Raw genomic sequence first — 27,191 nt, 5'->3', positions numbered from 1 at the left:
TCTTTGACCAAATTCGAGATGTATAATAGCTTTCCTATATTCAAACTCAATTTTTGACATTCTAATGCAAAATTTGACAAGCTGTTGGTTTGATTCTTAGAGATAAAACTTTTGGAATGAAATTATAGTGTGGGATGTATGATAATGCATATAAATATTTATTTTTATAAATCTATATATCTTTATTCACAAGAATTTCACGTGCATAAAAACATAAGTTAATTCAAAAAATAAAAAAATAAAATATATATTTATGCCTCAATCGGAGTTTTATTCTCTAATAAAACATATAAACATTTTACTCTTTAAGAATAAAGTAAAATAAAAAAAATAAAAAAATATTATATATTTACTCTTTAGGAGACATCACTATAATATACTTAAAAATCATACTATTTCATGTACTCAATCCGAATGCCATCAATGGTCACATTGGTACAAGTTTTAGTTCTTGGTAATAATGTGATCCAAATGCTTTCATCTGCATCTGCCTCCAAATCTTCTAATAATTCTGAGATTCCTAATTTAAGAGTGTCTTTCTTCTTTGTCATTTCATAACCCTCTCGCTTATGAAATGATATACCACGAGGAACATGGACAAATGTTCCTGCGAATTCCCTAAATTGTGGACTAGCCACTGTATGATCAATTGCATTCACGTACACATCAAATTTCACATATTCATCTTGTTTGACATTGATTCCATAAACAACAATCACCTCTTCTTCCGCTTCTTTCTCTTTTTTGGTTCTAAAGATTTTAGGTCTCTTAACTTTCAATGTTAAGCTGTTGTTTAGTGGTTTACCGTATGGGATGAAGTCTGTAATCGATGGATAGTGGTTGGTTGACATGTTGGTGAGAATTTGACGAGCAAGCTTGGGTGGAATTGAAGGCTTGGGACGTGCATTAAGCCATGGTAGATAAGATTTTTCGTAGATATAGCCAAGTTTTGTTATGTTAAGGACATCGCATATTCGAATTCTAACAAGTTGTAAGTTTTCATCATAGAAGAAAAAATAAGAGTCGAGCCAAGCAGAATCCTTGATGTCCAACTTATTGTGGTTAAGTTGCCTCCAAACCTCCCATAAGCGGTCTATATTACTGTGGTGTACATAGAAAATTGGGTCTCTTGCAGCTGAGTAAAAGACACCCATATCCTCCCTTCGAGGATTTAAACTACTACCAACCCAAGTATGCATGGTGTTATGCGGCGCAAGCTCTAAGGTGCCATGAACATGACAGTATCCTTCCTGACCAGCAGTGAGATTACAACCCATGAAGAGCTCTGTCTTTTTTGCAGCAGACACCATTTGCGTATACATGACTGCCATGTTATAATCGATCTGTTGTTCATCTTGGAAACCATGTTCAACATCATTAAAGTTCAAATCAACCTTTCGTGGTGGAAAATGAGAAATGTCACGTTCTGCATCAAAAAAGGGTTGATTCATATATAAGGCGGGGATCTCCATTCCTTCAGGGATGTCCCATGGCCAGTAAGGTAAAGTAAAAGTGTCATCTCCAATGAGACTTCCAAGGATACGTTCATGGAAGTAAAGCATCATACGATGCCAAGGAAAGAAGAGCCAAGATCCATGGACCTGAAAAGGGAAATGAGAGAGTGGTTGGTTGTAGGCTCCAGTACAAAAAAGACAGTGTAAGTTTGCTTGACGCATCCAATTTCGAGGGTCGTCATAAGGCAAAGACTTCATGATGGAGATTGCTTTTTTGTATTTTGCAACGTAAGTCTCATCTTTTTCAATGATATGGATTGGACGTCGAACTCTTACAGGTCGTGAAGGGTCTGGAAATTGAAAATCAATGAAAGGTTGTGGAGTTTGGTAGTTGGGCGGGCAGCAATTCACAAGCAAGTCTTTGCGACCATAAGATGGGTGGCATGACGTTAGGTTTGGACTTATAGCCATTTTCTCTTCATTCTTTAACTCTGCAATCTTATTACCTGTATTTTTTGTACGCCAGTCTCCTTCTTGCAACAAAGTTAGTAGCATGCTCTTTAATTGCCTAAATATATGAGAGATTAAATAACATTAGACATAATATTAATTATAATTATTTTTTAAATGTTAATAATTTAAAAAATAATTATAATTAATAATAATTTAATATATTTAAAATAAGCGGGATGACCGAGTAATTATCAATACTTTAAAGTGCATAGATGGATTGTCTAATAATTACTTAATATCTTATGAGCTAACGTGTATATGATCATAAATAAAATACACTTTTTATTTTAAATTAATGATATTGAATATTAAAAAAAAAAAAAAAAGAGTATAAGATTCTTTCAAAGTACAACCAAATTTGCAGATTTTATAAATATGACTTTTATATCTTAAATTGTATTTTTATAAATTTTAATAAATATTTGAAATACACAAATCATATTTATAATATCTTACAATTTATTTAGGTTTTTGAAAAACATAATTAATCGTAATATTTATTATTAATATATAAATGAGGGTTTTATGTAATTATTGCTAAAATAATAGGCCTAACATAAAAAAGAAACCTTATAGGTTTGTGTTTATGTCAAATACTTGTAAATATATACTTTAAACTACATATAAAACTTGTGGTAATATTAATTTCATTAAGTTTAACAGCAATTATATCTTTAATTTTTCTCTTGACTTCTTTTTTCTTTTCTCTCAGTTGATCATGTCTCCCTCAATTTTATTTTATTTTTTTCTCCTCCTTGGTGGTACTAACAGCAACTTCTCTTATGAAGAAAGTAGATTTAGAAGGGAGAAGACTGGTAATTAGAAAAACATTTATAATTGTTATATATGTAATATATTATTGCAATTAGAAAAAAATATAAAAATTTGACATGGGGTATTGTCTGTTTAATATAACTATTGCAATATAAATTTTTTTAAATATAGATAGTATACAAATATATATATATATATATATAGACAAGTGGAGAGCAAACACAAAAAATGAGCGAGTATTGTGATAAATAAAAAATGAAGTGACGTTTCAGTACTTGTACGTTTATATTTAAAAATAACTAAAAAGAAAGAAGAAGAAGAAGAAGAAGAAGGTAGGAAAAGCTGGTGGTTATTTACTGTATATAGAGACAAGTGGAAAGCAAAACAAAAATGGTTAACTGCTGGCATCAATAAAGATGACTCGACGGATTCAGTAATGGTACATACTAAACTTTTCAGCAATATTTGAAATAGAAACAAGTACGAAGGCATCTGGTTATTACCTCATAAATGGTGGTTGAAGATGATTAGAGTGGCGAAAATAAAGAGAAGATGGCAAATATATGATCAAAGTGAAGGCAACAGCAGCCGCCATGACCGCCCATTTCCCGCCGCCCATGACCCTCGATATATATATATATATATAACAAAAAAATGCAACCTCTCCGGCCTCCTGCAACTTTTAACATTTCGGTCACAGAAAGAGAAAAAAGAAGAACAAGAAGAAATAGATGTTGAATTGGTTAATGCCTTCAAACTAAGGGAACATTAAAAAATACCTTAAGAATTTCTCTTTAAATATGCCGATGCATGCACGTTACTTTTTAGAGAAAACCTGAAGAGTACGCCATTGGCAAATCTTATCAGCTTAAATAACCTCCCGACACCGCGGGCATTGATATTAATGCCCAACAACCCCGCTGCGTTTTTTTGGCAAATTACCATTATTTCCTTGTTTGGTAGCGCTTCTGGGTTACTGTGTATTTAAATAAAATTTAAAATTTAAAATCAATGAATGGAAGGATGTAATTAAACATGATAAATACTTTACACAGAGTGAAGTTAATAAAAAGGCAGTGGGATCACTTCTTTTCGCTGTCGTGCAGGTGTTGATTAAAGTTAATTTTGTCCTAACCGAACGAAAAAGGAGATTGGTTCTAGAGAAGCCAACTTGTTGGCAACTTTGCAAGTGGTACGAATAATAGGAGCGTGGCAGGTTGATGGCATTGAATTTGGGGTCAGGAGGTAGCAGTTTTGGGTGGTGGAGAAACAATACACGAACGGTCTAAATGCAAATCTTAGCCCATAAAACAACATACATTGTACTAAAGTCAAAAGAGTGCTGGTAAAAGATTAAAGATCCAGACGCCGTACAAAAGTTATTTTTGTAACCTCTTAATTTTTTATTTTTTTTTCTTTTTTTTGCAATTGGACATCAAGAATACAAATGATCAAAACGACGCCGTTTTGATGAAGAAAAAAAAACCCAAGAGGGCAACAAGAAGAGACGTACACGCCTCCTCTGGCAAGCAAGCGAAGAAGATGAAGAAGAAACCAGGACCTGCACGTCAAAGGAGAATGCAGAAGAGGCGTGCAGGGCTCTCAGTTCTCCCGCCTTTGGATTTACCAGCATTTCTTTGACTTAGTTTCTTTTTCTTTTTTTAAGCATTAAATGTTAATTTTATTTTTCTGTTTTTTTATATTATTTTATTTAATTTTATGGTTATCGACAACACTTTCCTCCTTGCAACTTTTTGTTTTTTTGACAATTTTATTTTCTCTACTTTAGTTATAATTTATGTGTTTATTGAGTTATTTTATTATGTTATATTATGTTAGCATGATGCAAGAATTATCTATAATGAATATTTTACGCTAAAATTCATTTCAATATTATACGACTTGAACTTAGTAATAAAAAAAAGTAGACTACGAACATTGTACTAAAATATATATATATTTTCTCATTATCATCTTTACAAAGCTTTAAAATTTGAATACATTTATAAAAGATTCACTTTAACACTGAAAAAAATTGAAAAAATAAATAATTATGATAGAATGTACAAGTCTATAGTGTTTCATATAAGCTCTCAAAAGGAAAATTGTAACGACCCCGGAAATATTAAAATGAAATGAGTATTTAAATATATCAAATGCGGAAGCGAGATCAAAATTTCAGTTAACATCCCTTACACGAAAAACTAAAAACGTACTTAAAATATAAAAGATTAAACTAAGAGAGAAACTCGAAAATAAAACTATGAGTATGACTACAGAGTCTCTAGGCATCCCCTTCGTCGTCCTCCTGCGGAACGGGCTCGGGAACCATGTCTTCCTGATCTGAAATGGTTAAATAAGGAGTGAGCTACACTAGCCCAGCAAGAACATCACGATATCTCACCGTCACGGAGGTAAAGGTGGGTAGAAAAACACAAAAAGACCAATGGAGCATAATTTATAACAAACTCGTTTATTAACATGAAAACCTTTACCATCCACTTATCTCGGTGGAATTTATGAAAACAATATAAGAAAAACAATAACATTATCATAATCATGGAATAATATAAGCTGTAAAACATAACACTTATCACGCCTCTTGTAATTCAATCATTGTACAACATATCTTTTTCTCATTTACCAGCCTACTAGTATCCGTGGGGGTCCGTAGGGGTTCCGCTACCCGTTAACCTTTAACATTCATAATCAGTTTCCAGGGCCGTCCCCATACCCCGTCCGGTATGGGCGCCAAAACCATGAACCTCAATACCCCGTCCGGTATGAGGGTGAAACGGGCCGTCCCCATACCCCGTCCGGTATGGGCGCCAAAACCATAAACCTCAATACCCCGTCCGGTATGAGGGTGAAACGGGCCATCCCCATACCCCGTCCGGTATGGGCGCCAAAACCATAAGATCTCCATACCCCGTCCGACATGTGAGACCACAATCCTGGTAGGGTTCCCTACGGACCCGGTCCGTCCACCATCTCCAAGGATATCTAGTCAGGCTGACCCCTATAATACAATTATCAGTCTACACAATCTTTCATTTTCCTTTTCCTCAGTCAGCATCATCAATTCACATACAAACAAACAAAACAGTAATTCATGCCAAACAGACAACATACAGTATCAATTTTTCAGTCATTCAACCCATGATTAATAAAACGTAGTATATGCACACAAATCTGTAAAATGAACACATCAAACCTCATTTTGCATTTAAAGCTGTAAAAAGGCCAAATAACAGTAAATCACCAATCACACTAGACTCGGGCTCCATTAGCCACCTTAAGCAATTTCACACATTCGTTGATTCATGAAATACCGTTTTATCATTTATTGAACTTTAAAACCGTGATAGGAAATAGGGTGAGGGGTCCTTACTTGTTTTCGGGATCCGAATACGATTCACAGTGCGCCTGCAGGCCGTCCCTAATTTTTCCTGAATTTTTTCCCGGAGAACTGAAACACACTAACAGTACCTGCACGTGTTCCAAAAAAAACCCAAATTAGGCCCAGGGCCTCTTTCGGCCCAAATCGCAACTCCGGCACGGCAGCTCCGCCGTGCTCCGGCGACGGCGCCGCCGCTGGCGGCGGCGAGTCGCCTCGGGTTGGCTGTTTTTGGCCGAATTCGGCCACACTCGCATCGGTCCTTGTGAGAAAACAACCCTAGGGCCCTCGGGGGGCCAAAAAATCACGGAAAAATGGAGCTTACCGGCGGCGGCGCTCTCGGGTGCGGCGGCTCTCTGGCGAGGTTCGTGTTTTGGTGATTCGGCTCCGGTCAACCTGTAGAGAAAAGAATGGTGATCACGGTGATATAAAAATTGCATCGAACGGAGGCCGGGAAGGGCCTCGTCGGAGGCAAAAACCGAGAGGGGCGCGGCGGCGCCGCTGGGCTTCGGCCGCGTATTCCGGCCGTTTGGCCGGGATTTCGGCCTCGATTTGGCCATAGGAGGAATCAGCGTGGAAAAACGAGTCGGGGGTATGAAATTTACCTCAATCGGCGGTCGGAAATTTCCCCGGTGCGGCGGCGGGTGGCGGCGGTCGGCCTCTGGTTCGTCTTCTCCGGCAAGCGGCGGGCGGCTAGGGTTTGTGGTCTGGTGTGGGGGTTCTATTTATAACCCCTTGCCTTTTGATCTCAGCCGTCCATTTCGTTTTAATCTGGGCCGTTCGTTTTTGATTGAATCTGGGCCGTTCGTGCGATTGAATCTGAGCCGTCCGATCGCGCGATTGATCTGGGCCGTCGGATCGCACCCACGCGGATCGCCAACGTGGCTCCTTTTGGAGTGACGTGGTCTTGCCGCGTGGCAGGCCCCGGTTGGCCGGGCCTGCTGACGTGGCTGCTGAAGTGGCCCCCTTTTTTTTTTTTTTTTTTTTCCTCCTCCTTTCCGGGTGCTACAACTCTCCCCCCCATAAAGAAATTTGGTCCCCAAATTTGCCTCATTACTCTTGATCAAACAGATGAGGATATACGGCCCTAAATTCTGATTCCAGCTCCCAAGTCGCCTCCCTAGGCGTGTGGTTCTGCCACAAGACTTTTACAAATGATATTTCTCGGTTACGGAGTATTCTGCTTTCTCGGTCCGTGATACTGACCGGTACTTCTTCATAAGACAAGTCCTCTCGGAGTGAAAGCGGTTCATGAGCCACGACATGAGAAGGGTCCGGATTGTACTTGCGCAGCATAGATACATGAAACACATTGTGAACCCGGGAGAGCTCAGGGGGCAGTGCAAGTCTGTAGGCAGTGGTACCAATCTTGTCTAAGATTTCAAAGGGTCCAATGTATCTGGGGTTTAATTTTTCCCTCCTGCCGAACCTACTAATCCCCTTGAAGGGGGTGACTTTAAGAAACACCCGGTCACCTTTCTCAAAGGCCAGGTGTCTCCTCCGGGTATCAGCATAGCTCTTTTGCCTACTCTGAGCTGTCTGGATGTTCTTCTTGATCTTAACTATCTTGGACGTGGTTTCTTCCACCAAATCCGGGCCAAACAATCTTCTATCGCCCACTTCCTCCCAACAAATCGGTGACCTGCACGGACGCCCGTATAGCGCCTCGTATGGGGCCATTCTGATGCTTGCTTGGTAACTGTTGTTGTAGGCAAACTCTATCAGGGGTAGATGGTCGTCCCAATGGCCTCCGGAGTCAAAGACACAAGCTCGGAGCATATCCTCCAGCGTACGGATTGTCCTCTCTGATTGTCCATCGGTTTGGGGTGGAAGGCAGTACTAAGGGACAGCTTTGTTCCCATAGCTTGCTGGAAACTATTCCAAAACCGAGAAGTGAATCTGGGATCCCTGTCGGATACCACTGTTACTGGGACCCCATGCAGTCTGACTATTTCCCGGACATACATTCTTGCCAACTTGTCCAACGAATCAGTCATTCTGATGGCCAGGAAGTGGGAAGACTTAGTGAGTCGGTCAATAATTACCCATATGGCATCGTGTCCCGATCGTGCCTTGGGTAGTCCCGATACGAAGTCCATGGTGATGTGTTCCCACTTCCATTCTGGAATCGGTAAAGGCTGAAGCAACCCCCCTGGGCGTTGATGTTCTGCTTTGACCTGCTGACATACCAAGCACTTAGATACAAAGTCGGCTATATCTCTCTTCATCCCATTCCACCAGAATCGGGGTCGCATAGTTTGGTACATTTTTGTACTTCCTGGATGCATGGCAAACCTTGAACTATGGGACTCTGTCATGATGTCTCTTTTTAATTCATTGTCGTCTGGGACACACATTCTGTCCTTGAAACGAATCAATCCGTCGGCAGAGATCTGAAATTCTGAGTTCACTCCCTGTTCTGCATCCTTCTTGCGGTTTACTAGGGCGGGGTCGATTGACTGGGCTTCCTTTATTCTTTGGATTAACTCGGGTTGGACTGCTAGGTGGCTCAAACATGTGGCCCTCTTCAGATCTCGCAGTCGAACCTGCTGCGTAGCCCCAATGGACCTGCATTCTGAAACCATCAGATGGGCTAGGGTGCCTGCACTCTTCCTGCTGAGGGCATCGGCTACTACGTTGCCCTTACCTGGATGGTATAGGATGTCACAATCATAGTCCTTGAGGAGTTCCATCCACCTTCTCTGACGCATGTTGAGATCCTTCTGAGTGAAGATGTGCTTCAAGCTCTTATGATCGGTGTAGATCTGAAAGGTCTCTCCATACAAATAATGGCGCCAGATTTTCAAGGCATGTATGATTGCGGCAAGCTCCAAGTCATGGGTAGGATAGTTCTTCTCATGATTCTTTAGCTGTCTAGACCTATATGCTATAACATTTCCATGCTGCATCAGGACACAACCCAGGCCCATATAGGAGGCATCACTATAAACTGTATACCCTCCTGATCCACTCGGTAGAGCCAGCACGGGTGCAGTAGTCAGTCGCTTCTTCAATTCTGAAAAACTCCTTTCGCAGTTCTCATTCCAATCAAACTTTGCATTCTTCTTTGTGAGTCGGGTTAGAGGGGCCGCTAGACTGGAGAACCCTTCGACAAACCGGCGGTAATAACCCGCCATCCCTAGGAAACTGCGAATTTCCTTAACTGTTGTTAGCCTTTCCCAACCAAGTACTGCTTCAACCTTTTCGGGGTTCACCGACACCCCTTCCTTCGATATAACATGTCCTAGGAAGGCGGTTTGCTCGAGCCAAAATCCACACTTGCTCAACTTTGCATACAACTTCTTTTCCCTGAGTACCTGGAGGACTTGGGCAAGATGATGAGCATGTTCTTCTCTACTTTTTGAGTAGACTAAGATATCATCGATGAACACGATGACAAATTTATCCAAAAACTCTCTGAAGATTCTGTTCATTAGATCCATAAAGATGGCCGGGGCGTTGGTTAGCCCAAACGGCATAACCAGGAACTCATAGTGTCCGTACCTGATTCGGAATGCCGTCTTGGGGATGTCTTCTGCTCTCACTTTTACCTGATGGTAACCTGATCGTAGATCTATTTTAGAAAAGACCTGTGCACCCTGCAACTGATCGAAAAGGTCATCAATCCGGGGGAGAGGGTACTTGTTTTTAATTGTTACCTTATTTATCCTTCTATAATCAATACACAGTCTCAACGTTCCATCCCCTTTCTTTGCAAAAGTAACCCCGGCACCCCATGGGGAAATGCTGTGTCTAATGAAGCCACTGTTTTGTAGCTCAGTGATTTGTTTCCTTAGCTCTTCCATCTCGATGCGGCTCATTCGGTAAGGAGCTACCGAGATGGGTTGGGTTCCTAGCTGTAAGTCTATGGTGAACTCGACCTCTCTGTCCCCTGGTAGACCGGGCAGTTCATCCGGGAATACGTCTGGAAAGTCTCGGACTACTGGAATCTCTTGGAAACAAACTTCCTTCTTGGGTTTACCTAGTTAGGGAAAATACAATATCAACGCACTGGGAATTAAGAAGAAAAGAATTTGTCATTAGGGAGAATCAGTACCGAATAATTTTATTAACTTGTAAATGGCTCCTCGTTGGGAGGATTAAATACAATCTTTTTATTAAAGCAGTCTATGGTGGCGTGATACGCCGCTAGCCAATCCATTCCTAGGATTACATCAAAATCCCCTGTGTCTAACCCTATCAGGTCTACTCTCAATTTCCTATCTGCTATCTCCACGGCACATGCCCTGTAGACAACCTCTCCTAGCAATGTCTCCCCCCCAGCGGTAGATACAAACAATAATGAATCAAGTCTATCAGGTGATACACAAATTTTGGAAGCAAGAACATGTGAAATAAAAGAATGTGATGCGCCAGTATCAAACAAAATATGAGCAATGTGGCCAGAGATAGTATACATACCATGTACCACGTCCGGGTCTGCGTCGGCATCCTTCTGGGTAAGGTTGTAAACTCTGCCCTGGATTGGAGGCCTCCCTTGATTCTGGTTCCTAGGGCACTCCCTCGCATAGTGCTGGGCACTGCCGCATATGCGACAGGTGTTGTTGAGGCGGTAGCAGGGTCGGTCCCCATGATCCCTGCCGCAGTACTGGCAGATCTTCCCACGAGCTGCCCCCATAGCCTGAGGAGGGCCCTGAACGGCAGGCCTGGGTCTCTTACTGGGTTGGACAGGCATGGTAGGCGCTGGCCTGCGAAGCGGGGCTGAAGGTCGGGAACTTCCCGCTAGCTGAGGGCGGGTGTCGAAGCTCCTTTCTATGATCTGCGCCTTTGCCAGGACTGCCGAATATGTCTCGAGCTCCATCACCAACAAGTGCTGTCTGATCGCCGGGCGGAGGCCCCACTGGAATTTCCTGGCCTTTCGGCCCTCATCCAATAATGTCTCCGGGGCATGTCGGCCCAGCTCCAGGAACTTGCGGGCATACTCCGACACTGTCATATTACCCTGGACCAATTGAGCAAATTCCATTTCCTTTAAATGTTGGATGTGTTTAGGGAGATACTCCGCATGGAAAGCCGCTAGGAACTGCTCCCAAGTAACTGGTACAGGCAGGGTGGCCCGCTTGAGCTCCCACCAGCGTACCGCTTCCCCTACCAGCATGTAGGAGGCAATGGCAGCCCTCTGCTCAGGAATTACTCCCAAGGTCTCAAAGGCTCTCTCAGTCTCTGCCAGCCAGTATTGGGCCTCTTCGAAAGAGGATCCCCCTGAAAAAGTAGAAGGGTTCAGTCTCCTGTACCTCTCTATGAAGCCGGGGTCGATCAAGGAGGGAGCGGGGTCCCGAGGTAGAGGGACTGGGACCGGCTGAGGGTGAACTGGGGGACCCTGTGGTGGCACTTGCTGATGTGGTGGGGGCACTGGAATGTGCTGTGGCGGCACCTGTTGGTACTGTGGCTGTGGTACCGGGTCGTACCGCGGCTGTGGTGCCGGGTGGTACTGTGGAGGAACAGGCTCCTGCCGGGGTGGCTCGGGATCAGCCTGCTGTAGCGGGGGCTCAACCTGCGCTAGCGGAGGAGGTCCGGGTAACTCCCTTCTCTCCTCTTGCCTTCGCTGGGCAGCTACGAGAGCTTCCACCATCTCATATAATCTGTCCAAATCCTCCCGAAGCGAATTATCTTGGGCCGCTTGGTTTAGTGGGGGCCTTCCTCTCCTCATTTCTGTGTACCTGCATTTACAAGGAATGGTTGAGTAACGACCAATCGGTGAGTATTTCTTTAAAGGACTACAGTGTAAGGGATGGGTCCGAGGAAATGCGGCTCTGATACCAACTGTAACGACCCCGGAAATATTAAAATGAAATGAGTATTTAAATATATCAAATGCGGAAGCGAGATCAAAATTTCAGTTAACATCCCTTACACGAAAAACCAAAAACGTACTTAAAATATAAAAGATTAAACTAAGAGAGAAACTCGAAAATAAAACTATGAGTATGACTACAGAGTCTCTAGGCATCCCCTTCGTCGTCCTCCTGCGGAACGGGCTCGGGAACCATGTCTTCCTGATCTGAAATGGTTAAATAAGGAGTGAGCTACACTAGCCCAGCAAGAACATCACGATATCTCACCGTCACGGAGGTAAAGGTGGGTAGAAAAACACAAAAAGACCAATGGAGCATAATTTATAACAAACTCGTTTATTAACATGAAAACCTTTACCATCCACTTACCTCGGTGGAATTTATGAAAATAATATAAGAAAAACAATAACATTATCATAATCATGGAATAATATAAGCTGTAAAACATAACACTTATCACGCCTCTTGTAATTCAATCATTGTACAACATATCTTTTTCTCATTTACCAGCCTACTAGTATCCGTGGGGGTCCGTAGGGGTTCCGCTACCCGTTAACCTTTAACATTCATAATCAGTTTCCAGGGCCGTCCCCATACCCCGTCCGGTATGGGCGCCAAAACCATGAACCTCAATACCCCGTCCGGTATGAGGGTAAAACGGGTCGTCCCCATACCCCGTCCGGTATGGGCGCCAAAACCATAAACCTCAATACCCCGTCCGGTATGAGGGTGAAACGGGTCAGTATCACGGACCGAGAAAGCAGAATACTCCGTAACCGGGAAATATTATTTGTAAAAGTCTTGTGGCAGAACCACACGCCTAGGGAGGCGACTTGGGAGCTGGAATCAGAATTTAGGGCCGTATATCCTCTTCTGTTTGATCAAGAGTAATGAGGCAAATTTGGGGACCAAATTTCTTTATGGGGGGGAGAGTTGTAGCACCCGGAAAGGAGGAGGAAAAAAAAAAAAAAAAAAGGGGGCCACGTCAGCAGCCACGTCAGCAGGCCCGGTCAGCAGTCCCGGCAAACCAGGGCCTGCCACGTGGCAAGACCGCGTCACTCCGAAAGGAGCCATGTTGGCGATCCGCGTGGGTGCGATCCGACGGCCCAGATCAATCGCGCGATCGGACGGCCCAGATTCAATCGCACGGACGGCCCAGATTCAATCAAAAACGAACGGCTCAGGTTAAAACGAAATGGACGGCTGAGATCAAAAGGCAAGGGGTTATAAATAGAACCCCCACACCAGACCACAAACCCTAGTCGCCCGCCGCTCGCCGGAGAAGACGAACCAGAGGCCGACCGCCGCCACCCGCCGCCGCACCGGGGAAATTTCCAACCACCGATCGAGGTAAATTTCATACCCCGACTCGTTTTTCCACGCTGATTCCTCCTATGGCTAAATCGAGGCCGAAATCCCGGCCAAACGGCCGGAATACGCGGCCGAAGCCCAGCGGCGCCGCCGCGCCCCCTCTCGGTTTTTGCCTCCGACGAGGCCCTTCCCAGCCTCCGTTCGATGCAATTTTTATATCACCGTGATCACCATTCTTTTCTCTACAGGTTGACCGGAGCTGAATCACCAAAACACGAACCTCGCCGGAGAGCCGCCGCACCCGAGAGCGCCGCCGCCGGTAAGCTCCGTTTTTCCGTGATTTTTTGGCCCCCCGAGGGCCCTAGGGTTGTTTTCTCACAAGGACCGATGCGAGTGTGGCCGAATTCGGCCGAAAACAGCTAACCCAAGGCGACTCGCCGCCGCCAGCGGCGGCGTTGTCGCCGGAGCACGGTGGAGCCGCCGTGCCGGAGTTTCGATTTGGGCCGAAAGAGGCCCTGGGCCTAATTTGGGTTTTTTTTGGAACACGTGCATGTGCTGTTAGTGTGTTTCAGTTGCCCGGGAAAAATTCAGGGAAAATTAGGGACGGCCTGCAGGCGCACTGTGAATCGTATTCGGATCCCGAAAACAAGTAAGGACCCCTCACCCTATTTCCTATCACGGTTTTAAAGTTCAATAAATGATAAAACGGTATTTCATGAATGAACGAATGTGTGAAATTGCTTAAGGTGGCTAATGGAGCCCGAGTCTAGTGTGATTGGTGATTTACTGTTATTTGGCCTGTTTACAGCTTTAAATGCAAAATGAGGTTTGATGTGTTCATTTTACAGATTTGTGTGCATATACTACGTTTTATTAATCATGGGTTGAATGACTGAAAAATTGATACTGTATGTTGTCTGTTTGGCATGAATTACTGTTTTGTTTGTTTGTATGTGAATTGATGATGTTGACTGAGGAAAAGGAAAATGAAAGATTGTGTAGACTTATAATTGTATTATGGGGGTCAGCCTGACTAGATATCCTGGGAGATGGTGGACGGACCGGGTCCGTAGGGAACCCTACCGGGATTGTGGTCTCACATGCCGGACGGGGTATGGAGATCTTATGGTTTTTGCGCCCATACCGGACGGGGTATGGGGACGGCCCGTTTCACCCTCATACCGGACGGGGTATTGAGGTTTATGGTTTTGGCGCCCATACCGGACGGGGTATGGGGACGGCCCGTTTCACCCTCATACCGGACGGGGTATTGAGGTTCATGGTTTTGGCGCCCATACCGGACGGGGTATGGGGACGGCCCTGGAAACTGATTATGAATGTTAAAGGTTAACGGGTAGCGGAACCCCTATGGACCCCCACGGATACTAGTAGACTGGTAAATGAGAAAAAGATATGTTGTACAATGATTGAATTACAAGAGGCGTGATAAGTGTTATGTTTTACAGCTTATATTATTCCATGATTATGATAATGTTATTATTTTTCTTATATTGTTTTCATAAATTCCACCGAGGTAAGTGGATGGTAAAGGTTTTCATGTTAATAAACGAGTTTGTTATAAATTATGCTCCATTGGTCTTTTTGTGTTTTTCTACCCACCTTTACCTCCGTGACGGTGAGATATCGTGATGTTCTTGCTGGGCTAGTGTAGCTCACTCCTTATTTAACCATTTCAGATCAGGAAGACATGGTTCCCGAGCCCGTTCCGCAGGAGGATAACGAAGGGGATGCCTAGAGACTCTGTAGTCATACTCATAGTTTTATTTTCGAGTTTCTCTCTTAGTTTAATCTTTTATATTTTAAGTACGTTTTTGGTTTTTCGTGTAAGGGATGTTAACTGAAATTTTGATCTCGCTTCCGCATTTGATATATTTAAATACTCATTTCATTTTAATATTTCCGGGATCGTTACAAAAATTGTTAAAGAAAATAATTTTGATAAATATATATTAGAAAACACATTATCTACTTTTCAAGTCTCGAGTATGTATATATATATATATATGCAGCAACAATATCAAAAGAAAATAAATTTTAAAAAAGAAATACTCAAAAATTGATACATTGTTTTCTTGTAATTAAACAAAAATAATGTAGTTGTTTATAAAATCATGAAGTGAAAAAATCATTAAGAAAAAGAAGAGAACATAATAATAATTCAAAACTCATAAGTTTATATTATCAACATTGCATGGAAGAACATTGGTCTCATATCTTTAGGTTTTATTTATAAAAAAGAAAAAAAAATTATTCTAGCAAAATTCCTGGTTTTAAATGATATTTTCTGCATGATATATTTTATGTATTTAATTTCTTTTAAAACTTATGAGTAATAATGATAATATCAAATTTTATTAATTATTTTTACTACTATCTTACTATTTTTTTAATTACAATTACATAGGTCTAATTCCGCGTTCATACATATAAATATGATGATTTTTTCTTTTCTTTTCAATATATATATATTTCGGAAATATGATTTCAATTATATTCTTTCATTTTTAATTAAGAAAGTTTGAAACTAATAATTAATGAAATGTCGAATATTTTTATTTTACAATTTATTTCGCATAATACCTCTATCAAGGACAATTATATTACAATAATAACTTCTGTCGTCAGAATTTTGACTGTCCAATAACTAATTTGATTACAAGGTAAGGAATAACATATTATACCAAAAGACTCTCAGAAACACACTAGTAACTCAAGTTAATTCATGAGATTTTTTAAAGCCATTAGTGAAATATATATGAAATACGTGTAGGATCATTATTAGGACTATCATATTTGTCAACCATCGATGAACTAGTTGGATTAATCAATCAAAGTCAACTTCAGTCATTATGTATTGAATAGAAGTAAAGACTTCAGTAACGATTAAAAGATAGTAAAAAAATTATAGTAAATTATGTAGCTACTTGTACTAAAAAATAATAAGCATAATTCTTCATAAATAATAAAATATTTTGATATGAAAAGGAACGTATTCACTAGTTATATCATTTGTTATAGTCTGAATTTCAAGATGTTCTTCGAACTAAACATAGATTTTATGAGATAGATAAATAAGATAACTCTCCCTCTAAGAACTATAGATGAGAATTTTATCTCATACAACTCAAACAAAAATATTTTAGTATTGATTAAAATGAACATGTAATAGAAATTTCGATACTTCTTAATAATTGGTAGTATATACATCTATATTTCAAAAATAGAAATTTACTAATTCAAATACTTTTAAAATTTAATATGACTGGTTAAGATACTTCAATTCAATTATAATAAAGACATTTAAATTTTACATAAATAGAAGATTTTTAAATCAAATAAATCTTCATTCGTGATAAATTAATTGATAAAACATTTCCAACTAAAATTAAAGATTGAATTTATAACATCAATTATATGTTAGTTGAAAAGAATAAAAAATTGTCACTAACAAAACAAGTCCGAAATAAGTAGATATGTGTGAGATTATATTAATTATACGCTTTAATCTGCGAATAGGGGCAATGGGTACCAAGTCGATTCCGAGAACAAAGCTGTTGACAGGAACGCACAAAATGACAACTTTAATTCACCCACCGGGGGTAGCATAAAGGTCTAAGACGGCATGTGCCGAGCAGAGGAAAGAGAACTTGGAGTCAAGCTGGACCAACTTCCATGAGGCTCGATATCGGTACCTGTATTCCTTGGCTAACTGATAGTATTTGTCCAACTGATGCTTCCCCTTTACTTTTTCCATTCCAGTGGATTTTCTTCCGATGCTTTCCCTTTACATGTATACATTGGGAGTTAAAGGAAAAAGGAGAAAGGAAGATGTAAAAGAGTGAATGTGTAATAGCCCCAGAAATTAAAAGGAAATGTATATAATTCTAAGTGCGGAAGCGAAATAAAAGATTATGGTTAACATCCCTTATACAATAACCAAAACGTACTAAACATTTAAAAGAATGAGCTAACTAAAGGAAATACTATAAATGAATACTATAAGGAAAACTATAAAATCTTTAGGTATCTACTCGCCGTCTTCCTGCGGAACGGGCTCGGGAACCAAGTCTTCCTGATCTAAAATGGTTAAGTAAGGAATGAGTTACACTAGTCTAGTAAAGACGTCACACTATATCACTGTCACAGAAGTAAAGGTTGGTAGAAAATAAAAACAACCAATGGAGCACAATTTTTAACAAATTCATTTATCAATAATAAAACCCTTTACTGTCCACTTATCTCGGTGAGATTCACGAAAACAACCATTAAAAAATAATAAGATTATAGATATCATAAAATCATACACACTCTGTAACATAACACATGTCATACTTTTATATTTCGATCATCAAACAACAATTTTCCTCTTTTATTAGCCTACCAGTATCCATGGAAATCCATAGGGGTCCCCTCTACACGTGAACCATTCACTTTAACAATTTAGTTCAAGGGTCGTCCCCATACCCCGTCCGGTATGGGTGCCAAAACAATAAACCTCAATACCCCGTCCGGTATGAGGGTGAAGCGGGCCGTCTCTATACCCCGTCCGGTATGAGCGCCAAAACATTTAAAGTCTCTATACCCCATCCGGTATGAGACAACGTTCCTGGTAGGGTTCTCTTTGGACCTGGTCCGTCCACCATCTCTCAGAATATCTAGTGAGGCTGTCAACTTATCCACTTATCAATTCACATTCCTTTTCTATTTATTCCTAGTCTCCATTATCAAATCAAACATGGATATTTAAACAAGCAACGTGCATTCAATAAGACAAGCATATCATCGAATTCACAAAATTAAGCTATAATGAAGTAAACAGTGATTCATTCATTCAAAACCATAGAATAAATAAGCCACATACCGTAACGCATTTAAAAACTATAAAATAAATAAAATAAGAACTGAACAAAAAATAGATCAGATTCGGACTCCATTAGCAACCTTAATTACTTATACATATATATTAATTGCAAAAATACGATATTTCTATTTAATTGAACTTTAATTCCACGATAGGAAATAGGTTGAGGGGTCCTTACTTGATTTGAAGTCTAAAGTCGGTTTTTCATTGAGCCTATGGGCAGTCCCTAAATTCCTTGAATTTTTTCCTAAGAACTGAAACGCATTTACGGTACATGCACATGTCCCCAAATAACTCAAAATCAGACCTAGGGCCTACTCGGCCAATTTCAGAATTCCGACACGGCGGCTTTGCCGTGCTCCGGTGACGGCGGCTCCGCCTCAGATTGGCTGTTTTCGGCCGTTTCTGATCTAATTCAGTCAAACTAGCACCAGTTCTTGCGAGAAAATACATGTAAGGCCCTCGGTGGGCAGGAAAAATATAGAAAACCGAGACTTACTTGCGGCGGAGCTCTCCGATGAGGCGGCTCCTCCGGCTCGAGTTACGATTTGGTATTTTGCTCCGATCAACCTGTAGAGTAAGAAACGGTGGTCATAATGGTGTAAAAATTACATCGAACGGGAATCGGAAAGGGCCTCATCGGAGGCAAAAACTGAGAAAATTTGTGGCGGCGCTGCTGGGATTCGACGGCATTTCTGGCCAATTGGCCGGTGTTTTGGCTCCGATTTGGCCATAGGTGGGTTTAGAATTGAAATCCGAGCCAAGGAAAGAATTTTTACCTCGTTTGGCAGCCGAAAAGTGCTCCGGTGCGGCGGCGGTCGGTTCCCCGGTGGCTGGGCTGTCTTCTCCGGTGAGAGCTCTGGCGGCTAGGGTTAGGATTTGAGTGTGGATGAGATTATTTATAACCTTTCGCTTTTAATCTGAGCCATCCATCGCGATTTAATCTGAACCGTCCAATTGCGATTAAATTTGAAATGAATCTGGACCGTTCATCGTGATGCAATCTGGACCGTCCATGCGCGATTCAATGTGGGCTGTCCGTACGCATGCAATCTGGGCCGTCTGCACGCGCTTTTGATTTGGGCCATCCGTGCGCGTGGGACGGATCTCAGCCATTCGATCATGCTCACGCGGATCGCCCACGTGACTCCCTTTCGCGTGGCCTCCCGCGTCAGTATCTTTGCCACGTGGTGTGTCCTGGTTGGCCGAGGGTGCTGACATGGCGTAATTTTTTTAAATTGCGTTTTAACATCTGGTTTTTAATTTTCTTTTCAAAAACATCCCCATAACCCAAATTTTCACTCTTTTTTTCCAAAATTATTTTTAATTAAATATCAAAAATAATTTTACCCCTTATTATTATTATTTATATTTAATTAAATTAAACTAAATTAAAATCATATATTATTACATAAATAATCATTATATTCATATAATTTTTTTAAAAAAAATAAAATAAAATAAAATAAAAATAATAATAATAATTTGGGGGGTGTTCCAGAATGTTTTCTGCTAGGGTTTGGAATAAATGGGCAGTTGATATCGAAAGCTGAAAATGAAGGGCTAGATGAAAAGAATGTTGGATTTTGGGCAAGTAGACGATGGAGATTAAAAGTTGATATATGTTGTGGACACCTATAAAAATAGATTCTAGAATTTATTTTTGTTTTTGGTTTGTTGAGCAATTTGTTAGGGTTTGTTTCTTTTTCTCGATTAGTGCATTTCCCTCTTCCCCGTGTGTATATAAATACCCACCTGCATATAATGAAATACATACACAAAAACAGTAAAATTTACTCATATCTTTTTTTCATGGTATCAAAGTAGTGTCTGTACTAAGCATTATTTCATCAAAATTTTAGTGTTAATCTACCCTTAGAATGGCTAATCCAAACCCAAATCCTACTATCAACATGTTAACCCTCCAAAGCTTAGATAAACTCGGAATATAGCTCGTTTCTGCACATCTTGATGGCTCTAATTACCTCTTTTGGAGCAGAGCCATGATGATTGCTCTAACAGCTAAAGATAAGTTAGCTCTTATTGATGGTAGATTTGAGAAACCAATCTCCAACACAATAGAATATGAACGTTGGCAAAAGGCAAATAACATGGTGGTGTCTTGGATCCTCAACTCAATGACGAAGAAGCTGGCCAGTGCCTTCCTGTAGACCGCATCTGCAAAAAATTGGTGGGATGAAATCAAATAAAAGTATGGAGAAAGCAATGGTCCATTAATATATCAATTAAAACGAGAAATTAGTTCCATTACTCAATCAAGCCTTTCGGTCGTTGCTTATTTTACAAAATTAAAAAAACTTTGGGATGAATTGAGTTATTTGAGACCATTACCTGCAAGTACATGCAACGCTACTAATTTGAATAGTGAAATAGACAGTTCATCCTCTTTGATTCAATTTCTGATGGGTCTTAACGACACATACGATCATGTGAGAAATCAAATCCTACCCACTGTTAATAAATCCTACTCTATGGTACTCATTGTTGAAAAAAAAAAAGGAGTACAAATCAGTAATGTATCTGAATGGATGTCAGCCATTTTTATGCAAAGAGATTAATGTGACAAAGTCAATCAATCAACAGTTTTTATACGAATATGTAGTATCGATCTAACGTATCATGTAAAGAGATTAGTGTGTGGATTGTTGAAATCCTATTTGTTGCAGATAACTTTAGTTGAACTTCTAAAAACCAACAGTTTTGAGTCTAGTTGTTGGACTAGTGATTTTAGATTCGATGTACAAACTTTGACAGTTGAAATAAGTTTTTTTATTGCTAAAAATCATATTAATATTTATTCCTTTGAACATTGTTCTTGTCATTAGACATAACATAATTGGTCAACGAAGAGACTGTCATTGACTCGTAAGAATCGCACTCGGGCAAGGTGATGTCCTGCTCCGTAGCTTCAGCTCAGCGAATAGGGGCAATGGGTACGAAGCCGATTCCGAGGACCAAGTTGCCGACAGGAACGCGCCGAACGGCAACCTGCATCCACCCACCGGGGGACGGCGCAGAGGTCGAGGACGAAATGTGCCCATAAGATAAAAGAGAATAAAAAATTGTCAATGACAAAACTGAATCCGAAATAAGTAGATACGTGTGAGGTTATATTAATTATACACTTGAAAAAAATAAGAGAAATAGATCTTATTACTCGTTTTAAAGTATAATATGATCTTTTGTAAGGTTAATCATAAAATTAGTTATTACTCCTTAAAATTTTTTAATTGTTATAATTAAATACGTAATCTTATTATTTAAAAAAAAAGTAACTACATTTAATTGATTTATTATACAGATTTACGATCCTGATATCACCATAGGACAGTCATGTTGTTGAATTTTTGCGTCTTTAAAAGAAATTCTAATAAAAAAGGACATTCCCATTCTGAAATGTAACAAATGTACAATTCTGGTAGGATTTAAAGGAAACATTTTTTTCCGTTTTGTTTTTCGAAAAATAAAGAAAGAAATTAGTAAGAGGATTTACTTTGTAAATTACAAAAAAAAATAATAATTAACAAACAAAAAAATAAAAAAGAATAACAACAAGGGCCATGCCCCTGCTCAGTCATATACGCATCCGCCTTCCTTCTACCTCTCTTTCTTGGGCTTCCTTCCCGTCTTTGACCGCGCCTTCATTTGTCCTTTGCCTTTCTGAGCTTTGACATTCTTCCCCTTTTTACCTCCTTTTCCTGGCTTCCCCATCCCACGTGCCCTAGCATCCTTTTTCATCCTAGGATCTACAAGGACTTTTCCCTTGCCAATCTTCACCTGCACTCCTTTCTTCGCAACCACATATTCCTTTTGTGGCCTTCTGGGCGTTGCCTTCTTATAGAGTTGCTCAATTAATTTCCTCTTTGAAGGATCTGATATGTCTGCTTGGTCTGATATACTGTTTGCTTTCTTCCGAACTTTCTCGAGCTTCCTCATGGCTGCACGCTTCTTGCGGGCTTTGGCCTCAGCCACTTTCTTTGCAGGCCTGGCATTGATTTCTTTGAATTGTGCTCTCATTGCAGCTATCTCCTCTTTTGTAACACGTTTGACTGGTTGCCTATGCCTCCTTTCTTCCTCCAGAAACCACTTTGGTAGGCCCTCGTCGTCAAACATGTACTTGCTGTAAGCATCATCGAGTATCTCCTCTCTTTGCTTTTTCCTCAACATTTTCTTTGCGCAAGCCAATATCTCAGCCTTCGCATCCGCATCTTCCTCAGAGTCATCTGAGGACGACTCAGCACTCGAATCTGTAGCTGGAGCAGGGACTATTTCAAAATCATCTTCCACCTTGGAAGCTTTGGCTAGAGTGTGGATGGGCACCGGAGCAGGTTTCTCAGTCCTGTCCTTTTTTCCAGGGATGGGAAGTCTTCCCTCCTGCTTTTCAACCTGCATTTCATCCTCACTGTCGTCCTCCAAATCTCCTCCCCGCACTGCTTCCACAAATACATCCTGACTAAACCACTTGTTTGTGATCTCCTCTTGAGTTGGTGCTTCTCCCCCATCAAGTGGTACCACAAGGGGATTGACCTCGTAATCACCCTGCTCTTTGTCTGAATCATAATCTGAAGGCATACCATCATCATCACCACCATCACCCTGCAGACCCAATATCAAAATTTTAGAAAAGCAATATTGCGAAATGAAAAATTCCCTCCATGCAAAGATCAGGAACAGAGATTCCCTCCCCAACCAGAAACCAAGAACCATGCGTTAACACTACTGCCCAGCATCATAAAAAGGGAATACAAAAGTAATTATGAAAGAGATCCATGGGGAAAAGAGATTGCACACAAATCAGGGACAGTGAGGAAACCATAATAGGATCACTGGATGAAAATCATTCTTCCAAATGAAAGGATCATAAGTACCTCCAGGAGTTCTTCCGAGTAGACTTGTTTTGCACGCTTCCTCTGCTTTGTACTTCCCTCCTTTTTGGCAACAAATCTTTCATAAGCCTCGTCAAGAATATTTTCCATTTGTTCATCATACCTAAGAACATTGAGGATAGCATAATATTGCAGAATCAACAAGGAAGAATAGGTGATTGACAGCATCATTGGAACCGTTTGACTGACCTTCTGCGTTCTACATCAGAGTCTATATCACTAGAAGAATCCTTGGGACGTTCCTCCCTGTTTTCTTCATCGTCACTATCCTTCACGTCATCCATCTCACCAGGAAACTCATCATTATCAACAGCAACCAGATCTTTCTTCCCCTGAAAAGCCAACAGTACAACCAAATAGATAAACAGAATGCGAGACCAGCACATCAAATATGCCTGTTGAATATCAATAGTTTTGTATCACAACCTTCAGTTAAACCTGCAATCCAACAGTTTATTAGGAGAGGCATGGCTACAAGATAATTCTGTAGACAGCTTAATAATTTCTTGAATTCCCTTTAGAAAACAAAAACAAAAATAACTTTCTGAACTCATAAAAGGACAAGGTGATGATTGTGTGCCATCATACTTAAGCTTCAATTTCTTGTTCTTACTTATATCAGGTCCCTGACATCCTACTTGTAAAATTGTCAAAACTTCTGAAGTATCACACCACCAGCTGTAGACAATCGCAAATTACAACTACAAGGCGACATATAAGAAAGAATGTTCCGAGGATCCAGCACAGTGGATCGACATAAAATTCTTTCAAAAAATATGGATTCACAGATAATTCAATGCAAAGCAAGGAACCATATTCTCTTTATAAGGATGATGAAGTAGAAGCACAGTATTTAACCTTGATGGACGATAGGGAAAACAACTCATGGTCAACATAACCATCTTCCAGTGCATCTATTTGTACCCCCGTTGCTTTTCGTGCCTTATCCTGGTATACGCGTATGAAGTTAAGCAAGAGAGAGCTTCATGAGAAATACTGGATAACTGAACAAGTAATACTGAAATAGACACATTGCTGGTAAGCTTGTTTCTCAGAATATGTACGTGCAGAGCGAGTGGGAAAAATGCCAAACCTTGGCTCGTCTTTTTGCAAGAAGCATTTTTGCCTGTTTTTTCTTGCGTTCCATTGCATAGGTTAACTCTTCCATTTCGTTAAGCAATCTAACATCTTCATCCTCCTTGATCTCAGTTTCAAGATTTGCAGTAGCAGTAGAAGTAGACTTCTGGGAAGGAGACAGGGCCTTCCTAATCTGCATCCGCCACCTATGTGACAAAAAAGAACATTGCACGTGATGTGGGTAAACTGTAATATGCTATTAGCTCTACCAATGGAGAATGATAGAACAAAACTACAGGCTCTTATTTAAAATTCAATAACACCAAAGCATATTAATTCAAGAGGTTCTTTAATGGGAACGCTGCCATTAGCTAGAACCAAAGAGCACACTAAAATTGCAAAAATTAATTACTGATTGCCTGTGTGTCTGTCTTTCAGTATCAAGCAGATTAAAGAACATATATTAGATCCAAACGAAATGTTGAAACTTGACAGAAATTTATCACAGACCCTAGTAAAATATAGAATTCAATCATTTTGGTAAAAGGCAAGACTACAGAAGCCTTCCTAGGGACTGGTAGTTAACTTTGCTAAAATCACTTGGGATTTATTATGCACATAATCAGACACAGATTTCCACTGCAGTACCATGGATTCTATGCATTCTTATGCAAAAATATCACAACGCACTGAACACATTAAACGCAGAATTCTTAGTAATAGGTACTCCTTTTGGCGACGTGGATAGAATCAAATAGCAAATAGTTACGGAAGGGAGAATACAAAGTACTATACATGCTCGACTTATCCTTCCATGAACCATAATATACTAAATAAAACTTCAAACTCAAAAATGTCATACAGAAGGATAAACTTCCAAAACAATGAAAATAAGGCAACAGACTTCCTTACTTCAAGATGTATTTGAAGTCTTGCTTCGCCAAAACACGTAGATCATCACAAAGAGCCTTAACCTGTCAAAAGAAAAAAAAAAGACACGGTAAATGGAAAGATAATAAACAAGATTCAAAGTTCGAATCCAAAGAAGGGGCCGGGGACGACACCTCGTCTGTGGTCAGACTATGATCCTTAATAAGTAAAGAAGCTGGATCGTCAAAGCTTATGGAAGTAACTGAACCAAGGATCTCCAGTGGTGCATCAGACCAAATGAAATCAGCAGCTGAAGTCGCTTTCCTCAAAATTGTGGCACCATCCTCATAACTGTAAATAAAACTTAGTAAGTAAATACAGTTAATATGAACAATTGAAAAGCACTATTTTTAAACATCCGTTGTCACCCTAGTTTCCTATTAAATAACACCACTAGATTATGAGATTGGCTGAAAGAGGAAACAACATAGATAATGAGATCAATCAAAGAAGGCAGGCTCACCCATCACGGTGCCTCTTTTGCTTAGTACCTCTTAGCACATCCACCACCTACATTTAGAAAATCAACAAAAAAAATCATAAATATCAAAACATAATGGACTGGAGTGAGATGATAATTTGAGTAAAGTCAATTTGTTGTTTATATTCCAAAACAACAAAATTACCTTCTTCTGTGGTTCTACAGATCCTTGGAAAAGATGCTTAACATCGAGAAGACGTGGATCAATTTTTGCAGGGGCCTTGTATTTTAAACCCAAAACATATATTTCTGCAGACGCTGAACGACTGGCAGCTGGTTTATCTACCTCAACCTTCTCAAATAACTGCAGAAAAATCAGTACCACAATAGTTTAGCACGAGGCTCACCAATAATTACTTTCAAAGAGCAGATTATCAAGAAAATGTTGAGAAGGCGACAAAATAAAACTAACCTGCTTAAGGCAGTAAAGAACAGAACTGTAGTCTTGTGACCTAAAAACCTAAGACAAGACAAAAAACAAATGAGCTTGCAGCATGCAGAATCCGTAGCTGAGACTAAACGATATACAAAGCACTTTAATGAAACCTTTAGATATATAACAGAAGATATGACTGAAAGACAAAAAGTTGGAAATACTGAACAAGGTCAGGGCAACCGAAAATGAGTACCTTAGTAACAAACGTTCCCTTTGGAGCTAGGAACTGAGTAGCAAGCTTGACGGAATCGATAACTAAGGCGTTCTGGCTCATTGCCTCCTGGGCCCAGGCGCCACCCACATTAGGGGAGCCATCGTGGAGGACAAGATCAAAAGCCTTCACCCCATGCTCATCCATGACACGCTGGACTTTCGCCTTGCACTCGGGCTTGGTGATGTCCTGCACCATAGCTTCAGCTCCGCGAATGGGGGCAATGGGTACCAAGTCGATTCCGAGGACCAAGCTGCCGACGGGAACGCGCTGAACGGCAACCTGCATCCACCCACCGGGGGCGGCGCAGAGGTCGAGGACGGCATGTGCAGAGCGGAGGAAAGAGAACTTGGAGTCGAGCTGGACCAGCTTCCACGAGGCTCGAGATCGGTACCCGTGTTCCTTGGCTAACCGGTAGTACTTGTCCAACCGATGCTTCCCCTTTACTTTTCCCATTCCAGCGGATTTTCTTCAACTTTTCTCAGGGGTATATACTTGTATATATAGGGAGTTAACGGAGAGTGGAGCTCCCCTTGCACGCAATGATGTGGCGGTGAACCTCTCCTTCTAATTCAGTGCCCTCCGAACCGTGCGGGAAGGGTTCCCATCACACGGCTCACCAACTTGATCTTCCGCGGGAACCGTATGTCCAAACAGGCTTTCGCTCCTACGCTACGAACACACCGGATATTGAAAAGAGCGCTTACCCTTCCTGCAGCGGAGTCGTTCACAGGAGAAAGACTAGCTGTGGATTCTACTAGGGTTTGGAATAAATGGACGGCTGAGATCGAAGGCAGAAAATGAAGGGCCAGATGAAAAGAATGCTGGGATTTACGGCAAGTGAACGATGGAGATTGAAAGTTGCTCTCTGTTGTGGATAGCTGGAAAAGTATATTCTAGAATTTGGTTTTGTTTCCTTTTCTGCATTAGTGTACGCGCACGTACCGAGTGAAATACATACATAGAAACAGCGAAATTTATACGGAGTGAAGTTAATAAAAA

At 40.7% G+C, this 27,191-nt stretch overlaps 2 protein-coding genes across 4 annotated transcripts; both read right to left on the bottom strand.

The window, feature by feature from the left end:
• Positions 1-231: 231 nt before the first annotated feature.
• On the bottom strand, positions 232-3,989 carry LOC110813822 (polyphenol oxidase I, chloroplastic-like). 3 transcript variants are annotated; one of them, XM_022041094.2, is made up of 4 exons: positions 3,828-3,989; positions 3,521-3,717; positions 3,245-3,414; positions 232-2,022 (listed from the first exon to the last, which is right to left on the bottom strand). In XM_022041094.2, the coding sequence occupies exons 3-4, from the start codon at positions 3,358-3,360 to the stop codon at positions 393-395; spliced, it is 1,746 nt and encodes a 581-aa protein (XP_021896786.2). In that variant the 5' UTR covers positions 3,361-3,414; positions 3,521-3,717; positions 3,828-3,989; the 3' UTR covers positions 232-392. The 3 variants fall into 3 exon arrangements, with proteins under 3 accessions (XP_021896786.2, XP_088079618.1, XP_021896785.2); XM_088223492.1 differs by having other exon boundaries at positions 3,245-3,420; positions 3,521-3,989; XM_022041093.2 differs by having other exon boundaries at positions 3,521-3,989.
• A 17,544-nt stretch (positions 3,990-21,533) lies between these two features.
• On the bottom strand, positions 21,534-26,924 carry LOC110813730 (adoMet-dependent rRNA methyltransferase spb1). The gene is made up of 11 exons (XM_022040973.2): positions 26,172-26,924; positions 25,955-26,002; positions 25,688-25,846; positions 25,525-25,571; positions 25,196-25,352; positions 25,044-25,105; positions 24,148-24,337; positions 23,913-24,002; positions 23,244-23,386; positions 23,037-23,157; positions 21,534-22,764 (listed from the first exon to the last, which is right to left on the bottom strand). The coding sequence occupies exons 1-11, from the start codon at positions 26,643-26,645 to the stop codon at positions 21,766-21,768; spliced, it is 2,490 nt and encodes an 829-aa protein (XP_021896665.2). The 5' UTR covers positions 26,646-26,924; the 3' UTR covers positions 21,534-21,765.
• Between the last annotated feature and the right edge of the window lie 267 nt (positions 26,925-27,191).

This window comes from Carica papaya, chromosome 6, assembly GCF_054855325.1.
Source record: "Carica papaya isolate Zhongbai chromosome 6, ASM5485532v1, whole genome shotgun sequence".
Lineage (NCBI taxonomy): Eukaryota > Viridiplantae > Streptophyta > Magnoliopsida > Brassicales > Caricaceae > Carica > Carica papaya.
Note: the sequence above shows the minus strand (reverse complement) of the source record. Positions and strands in the feature narration are given on the sequence as shown.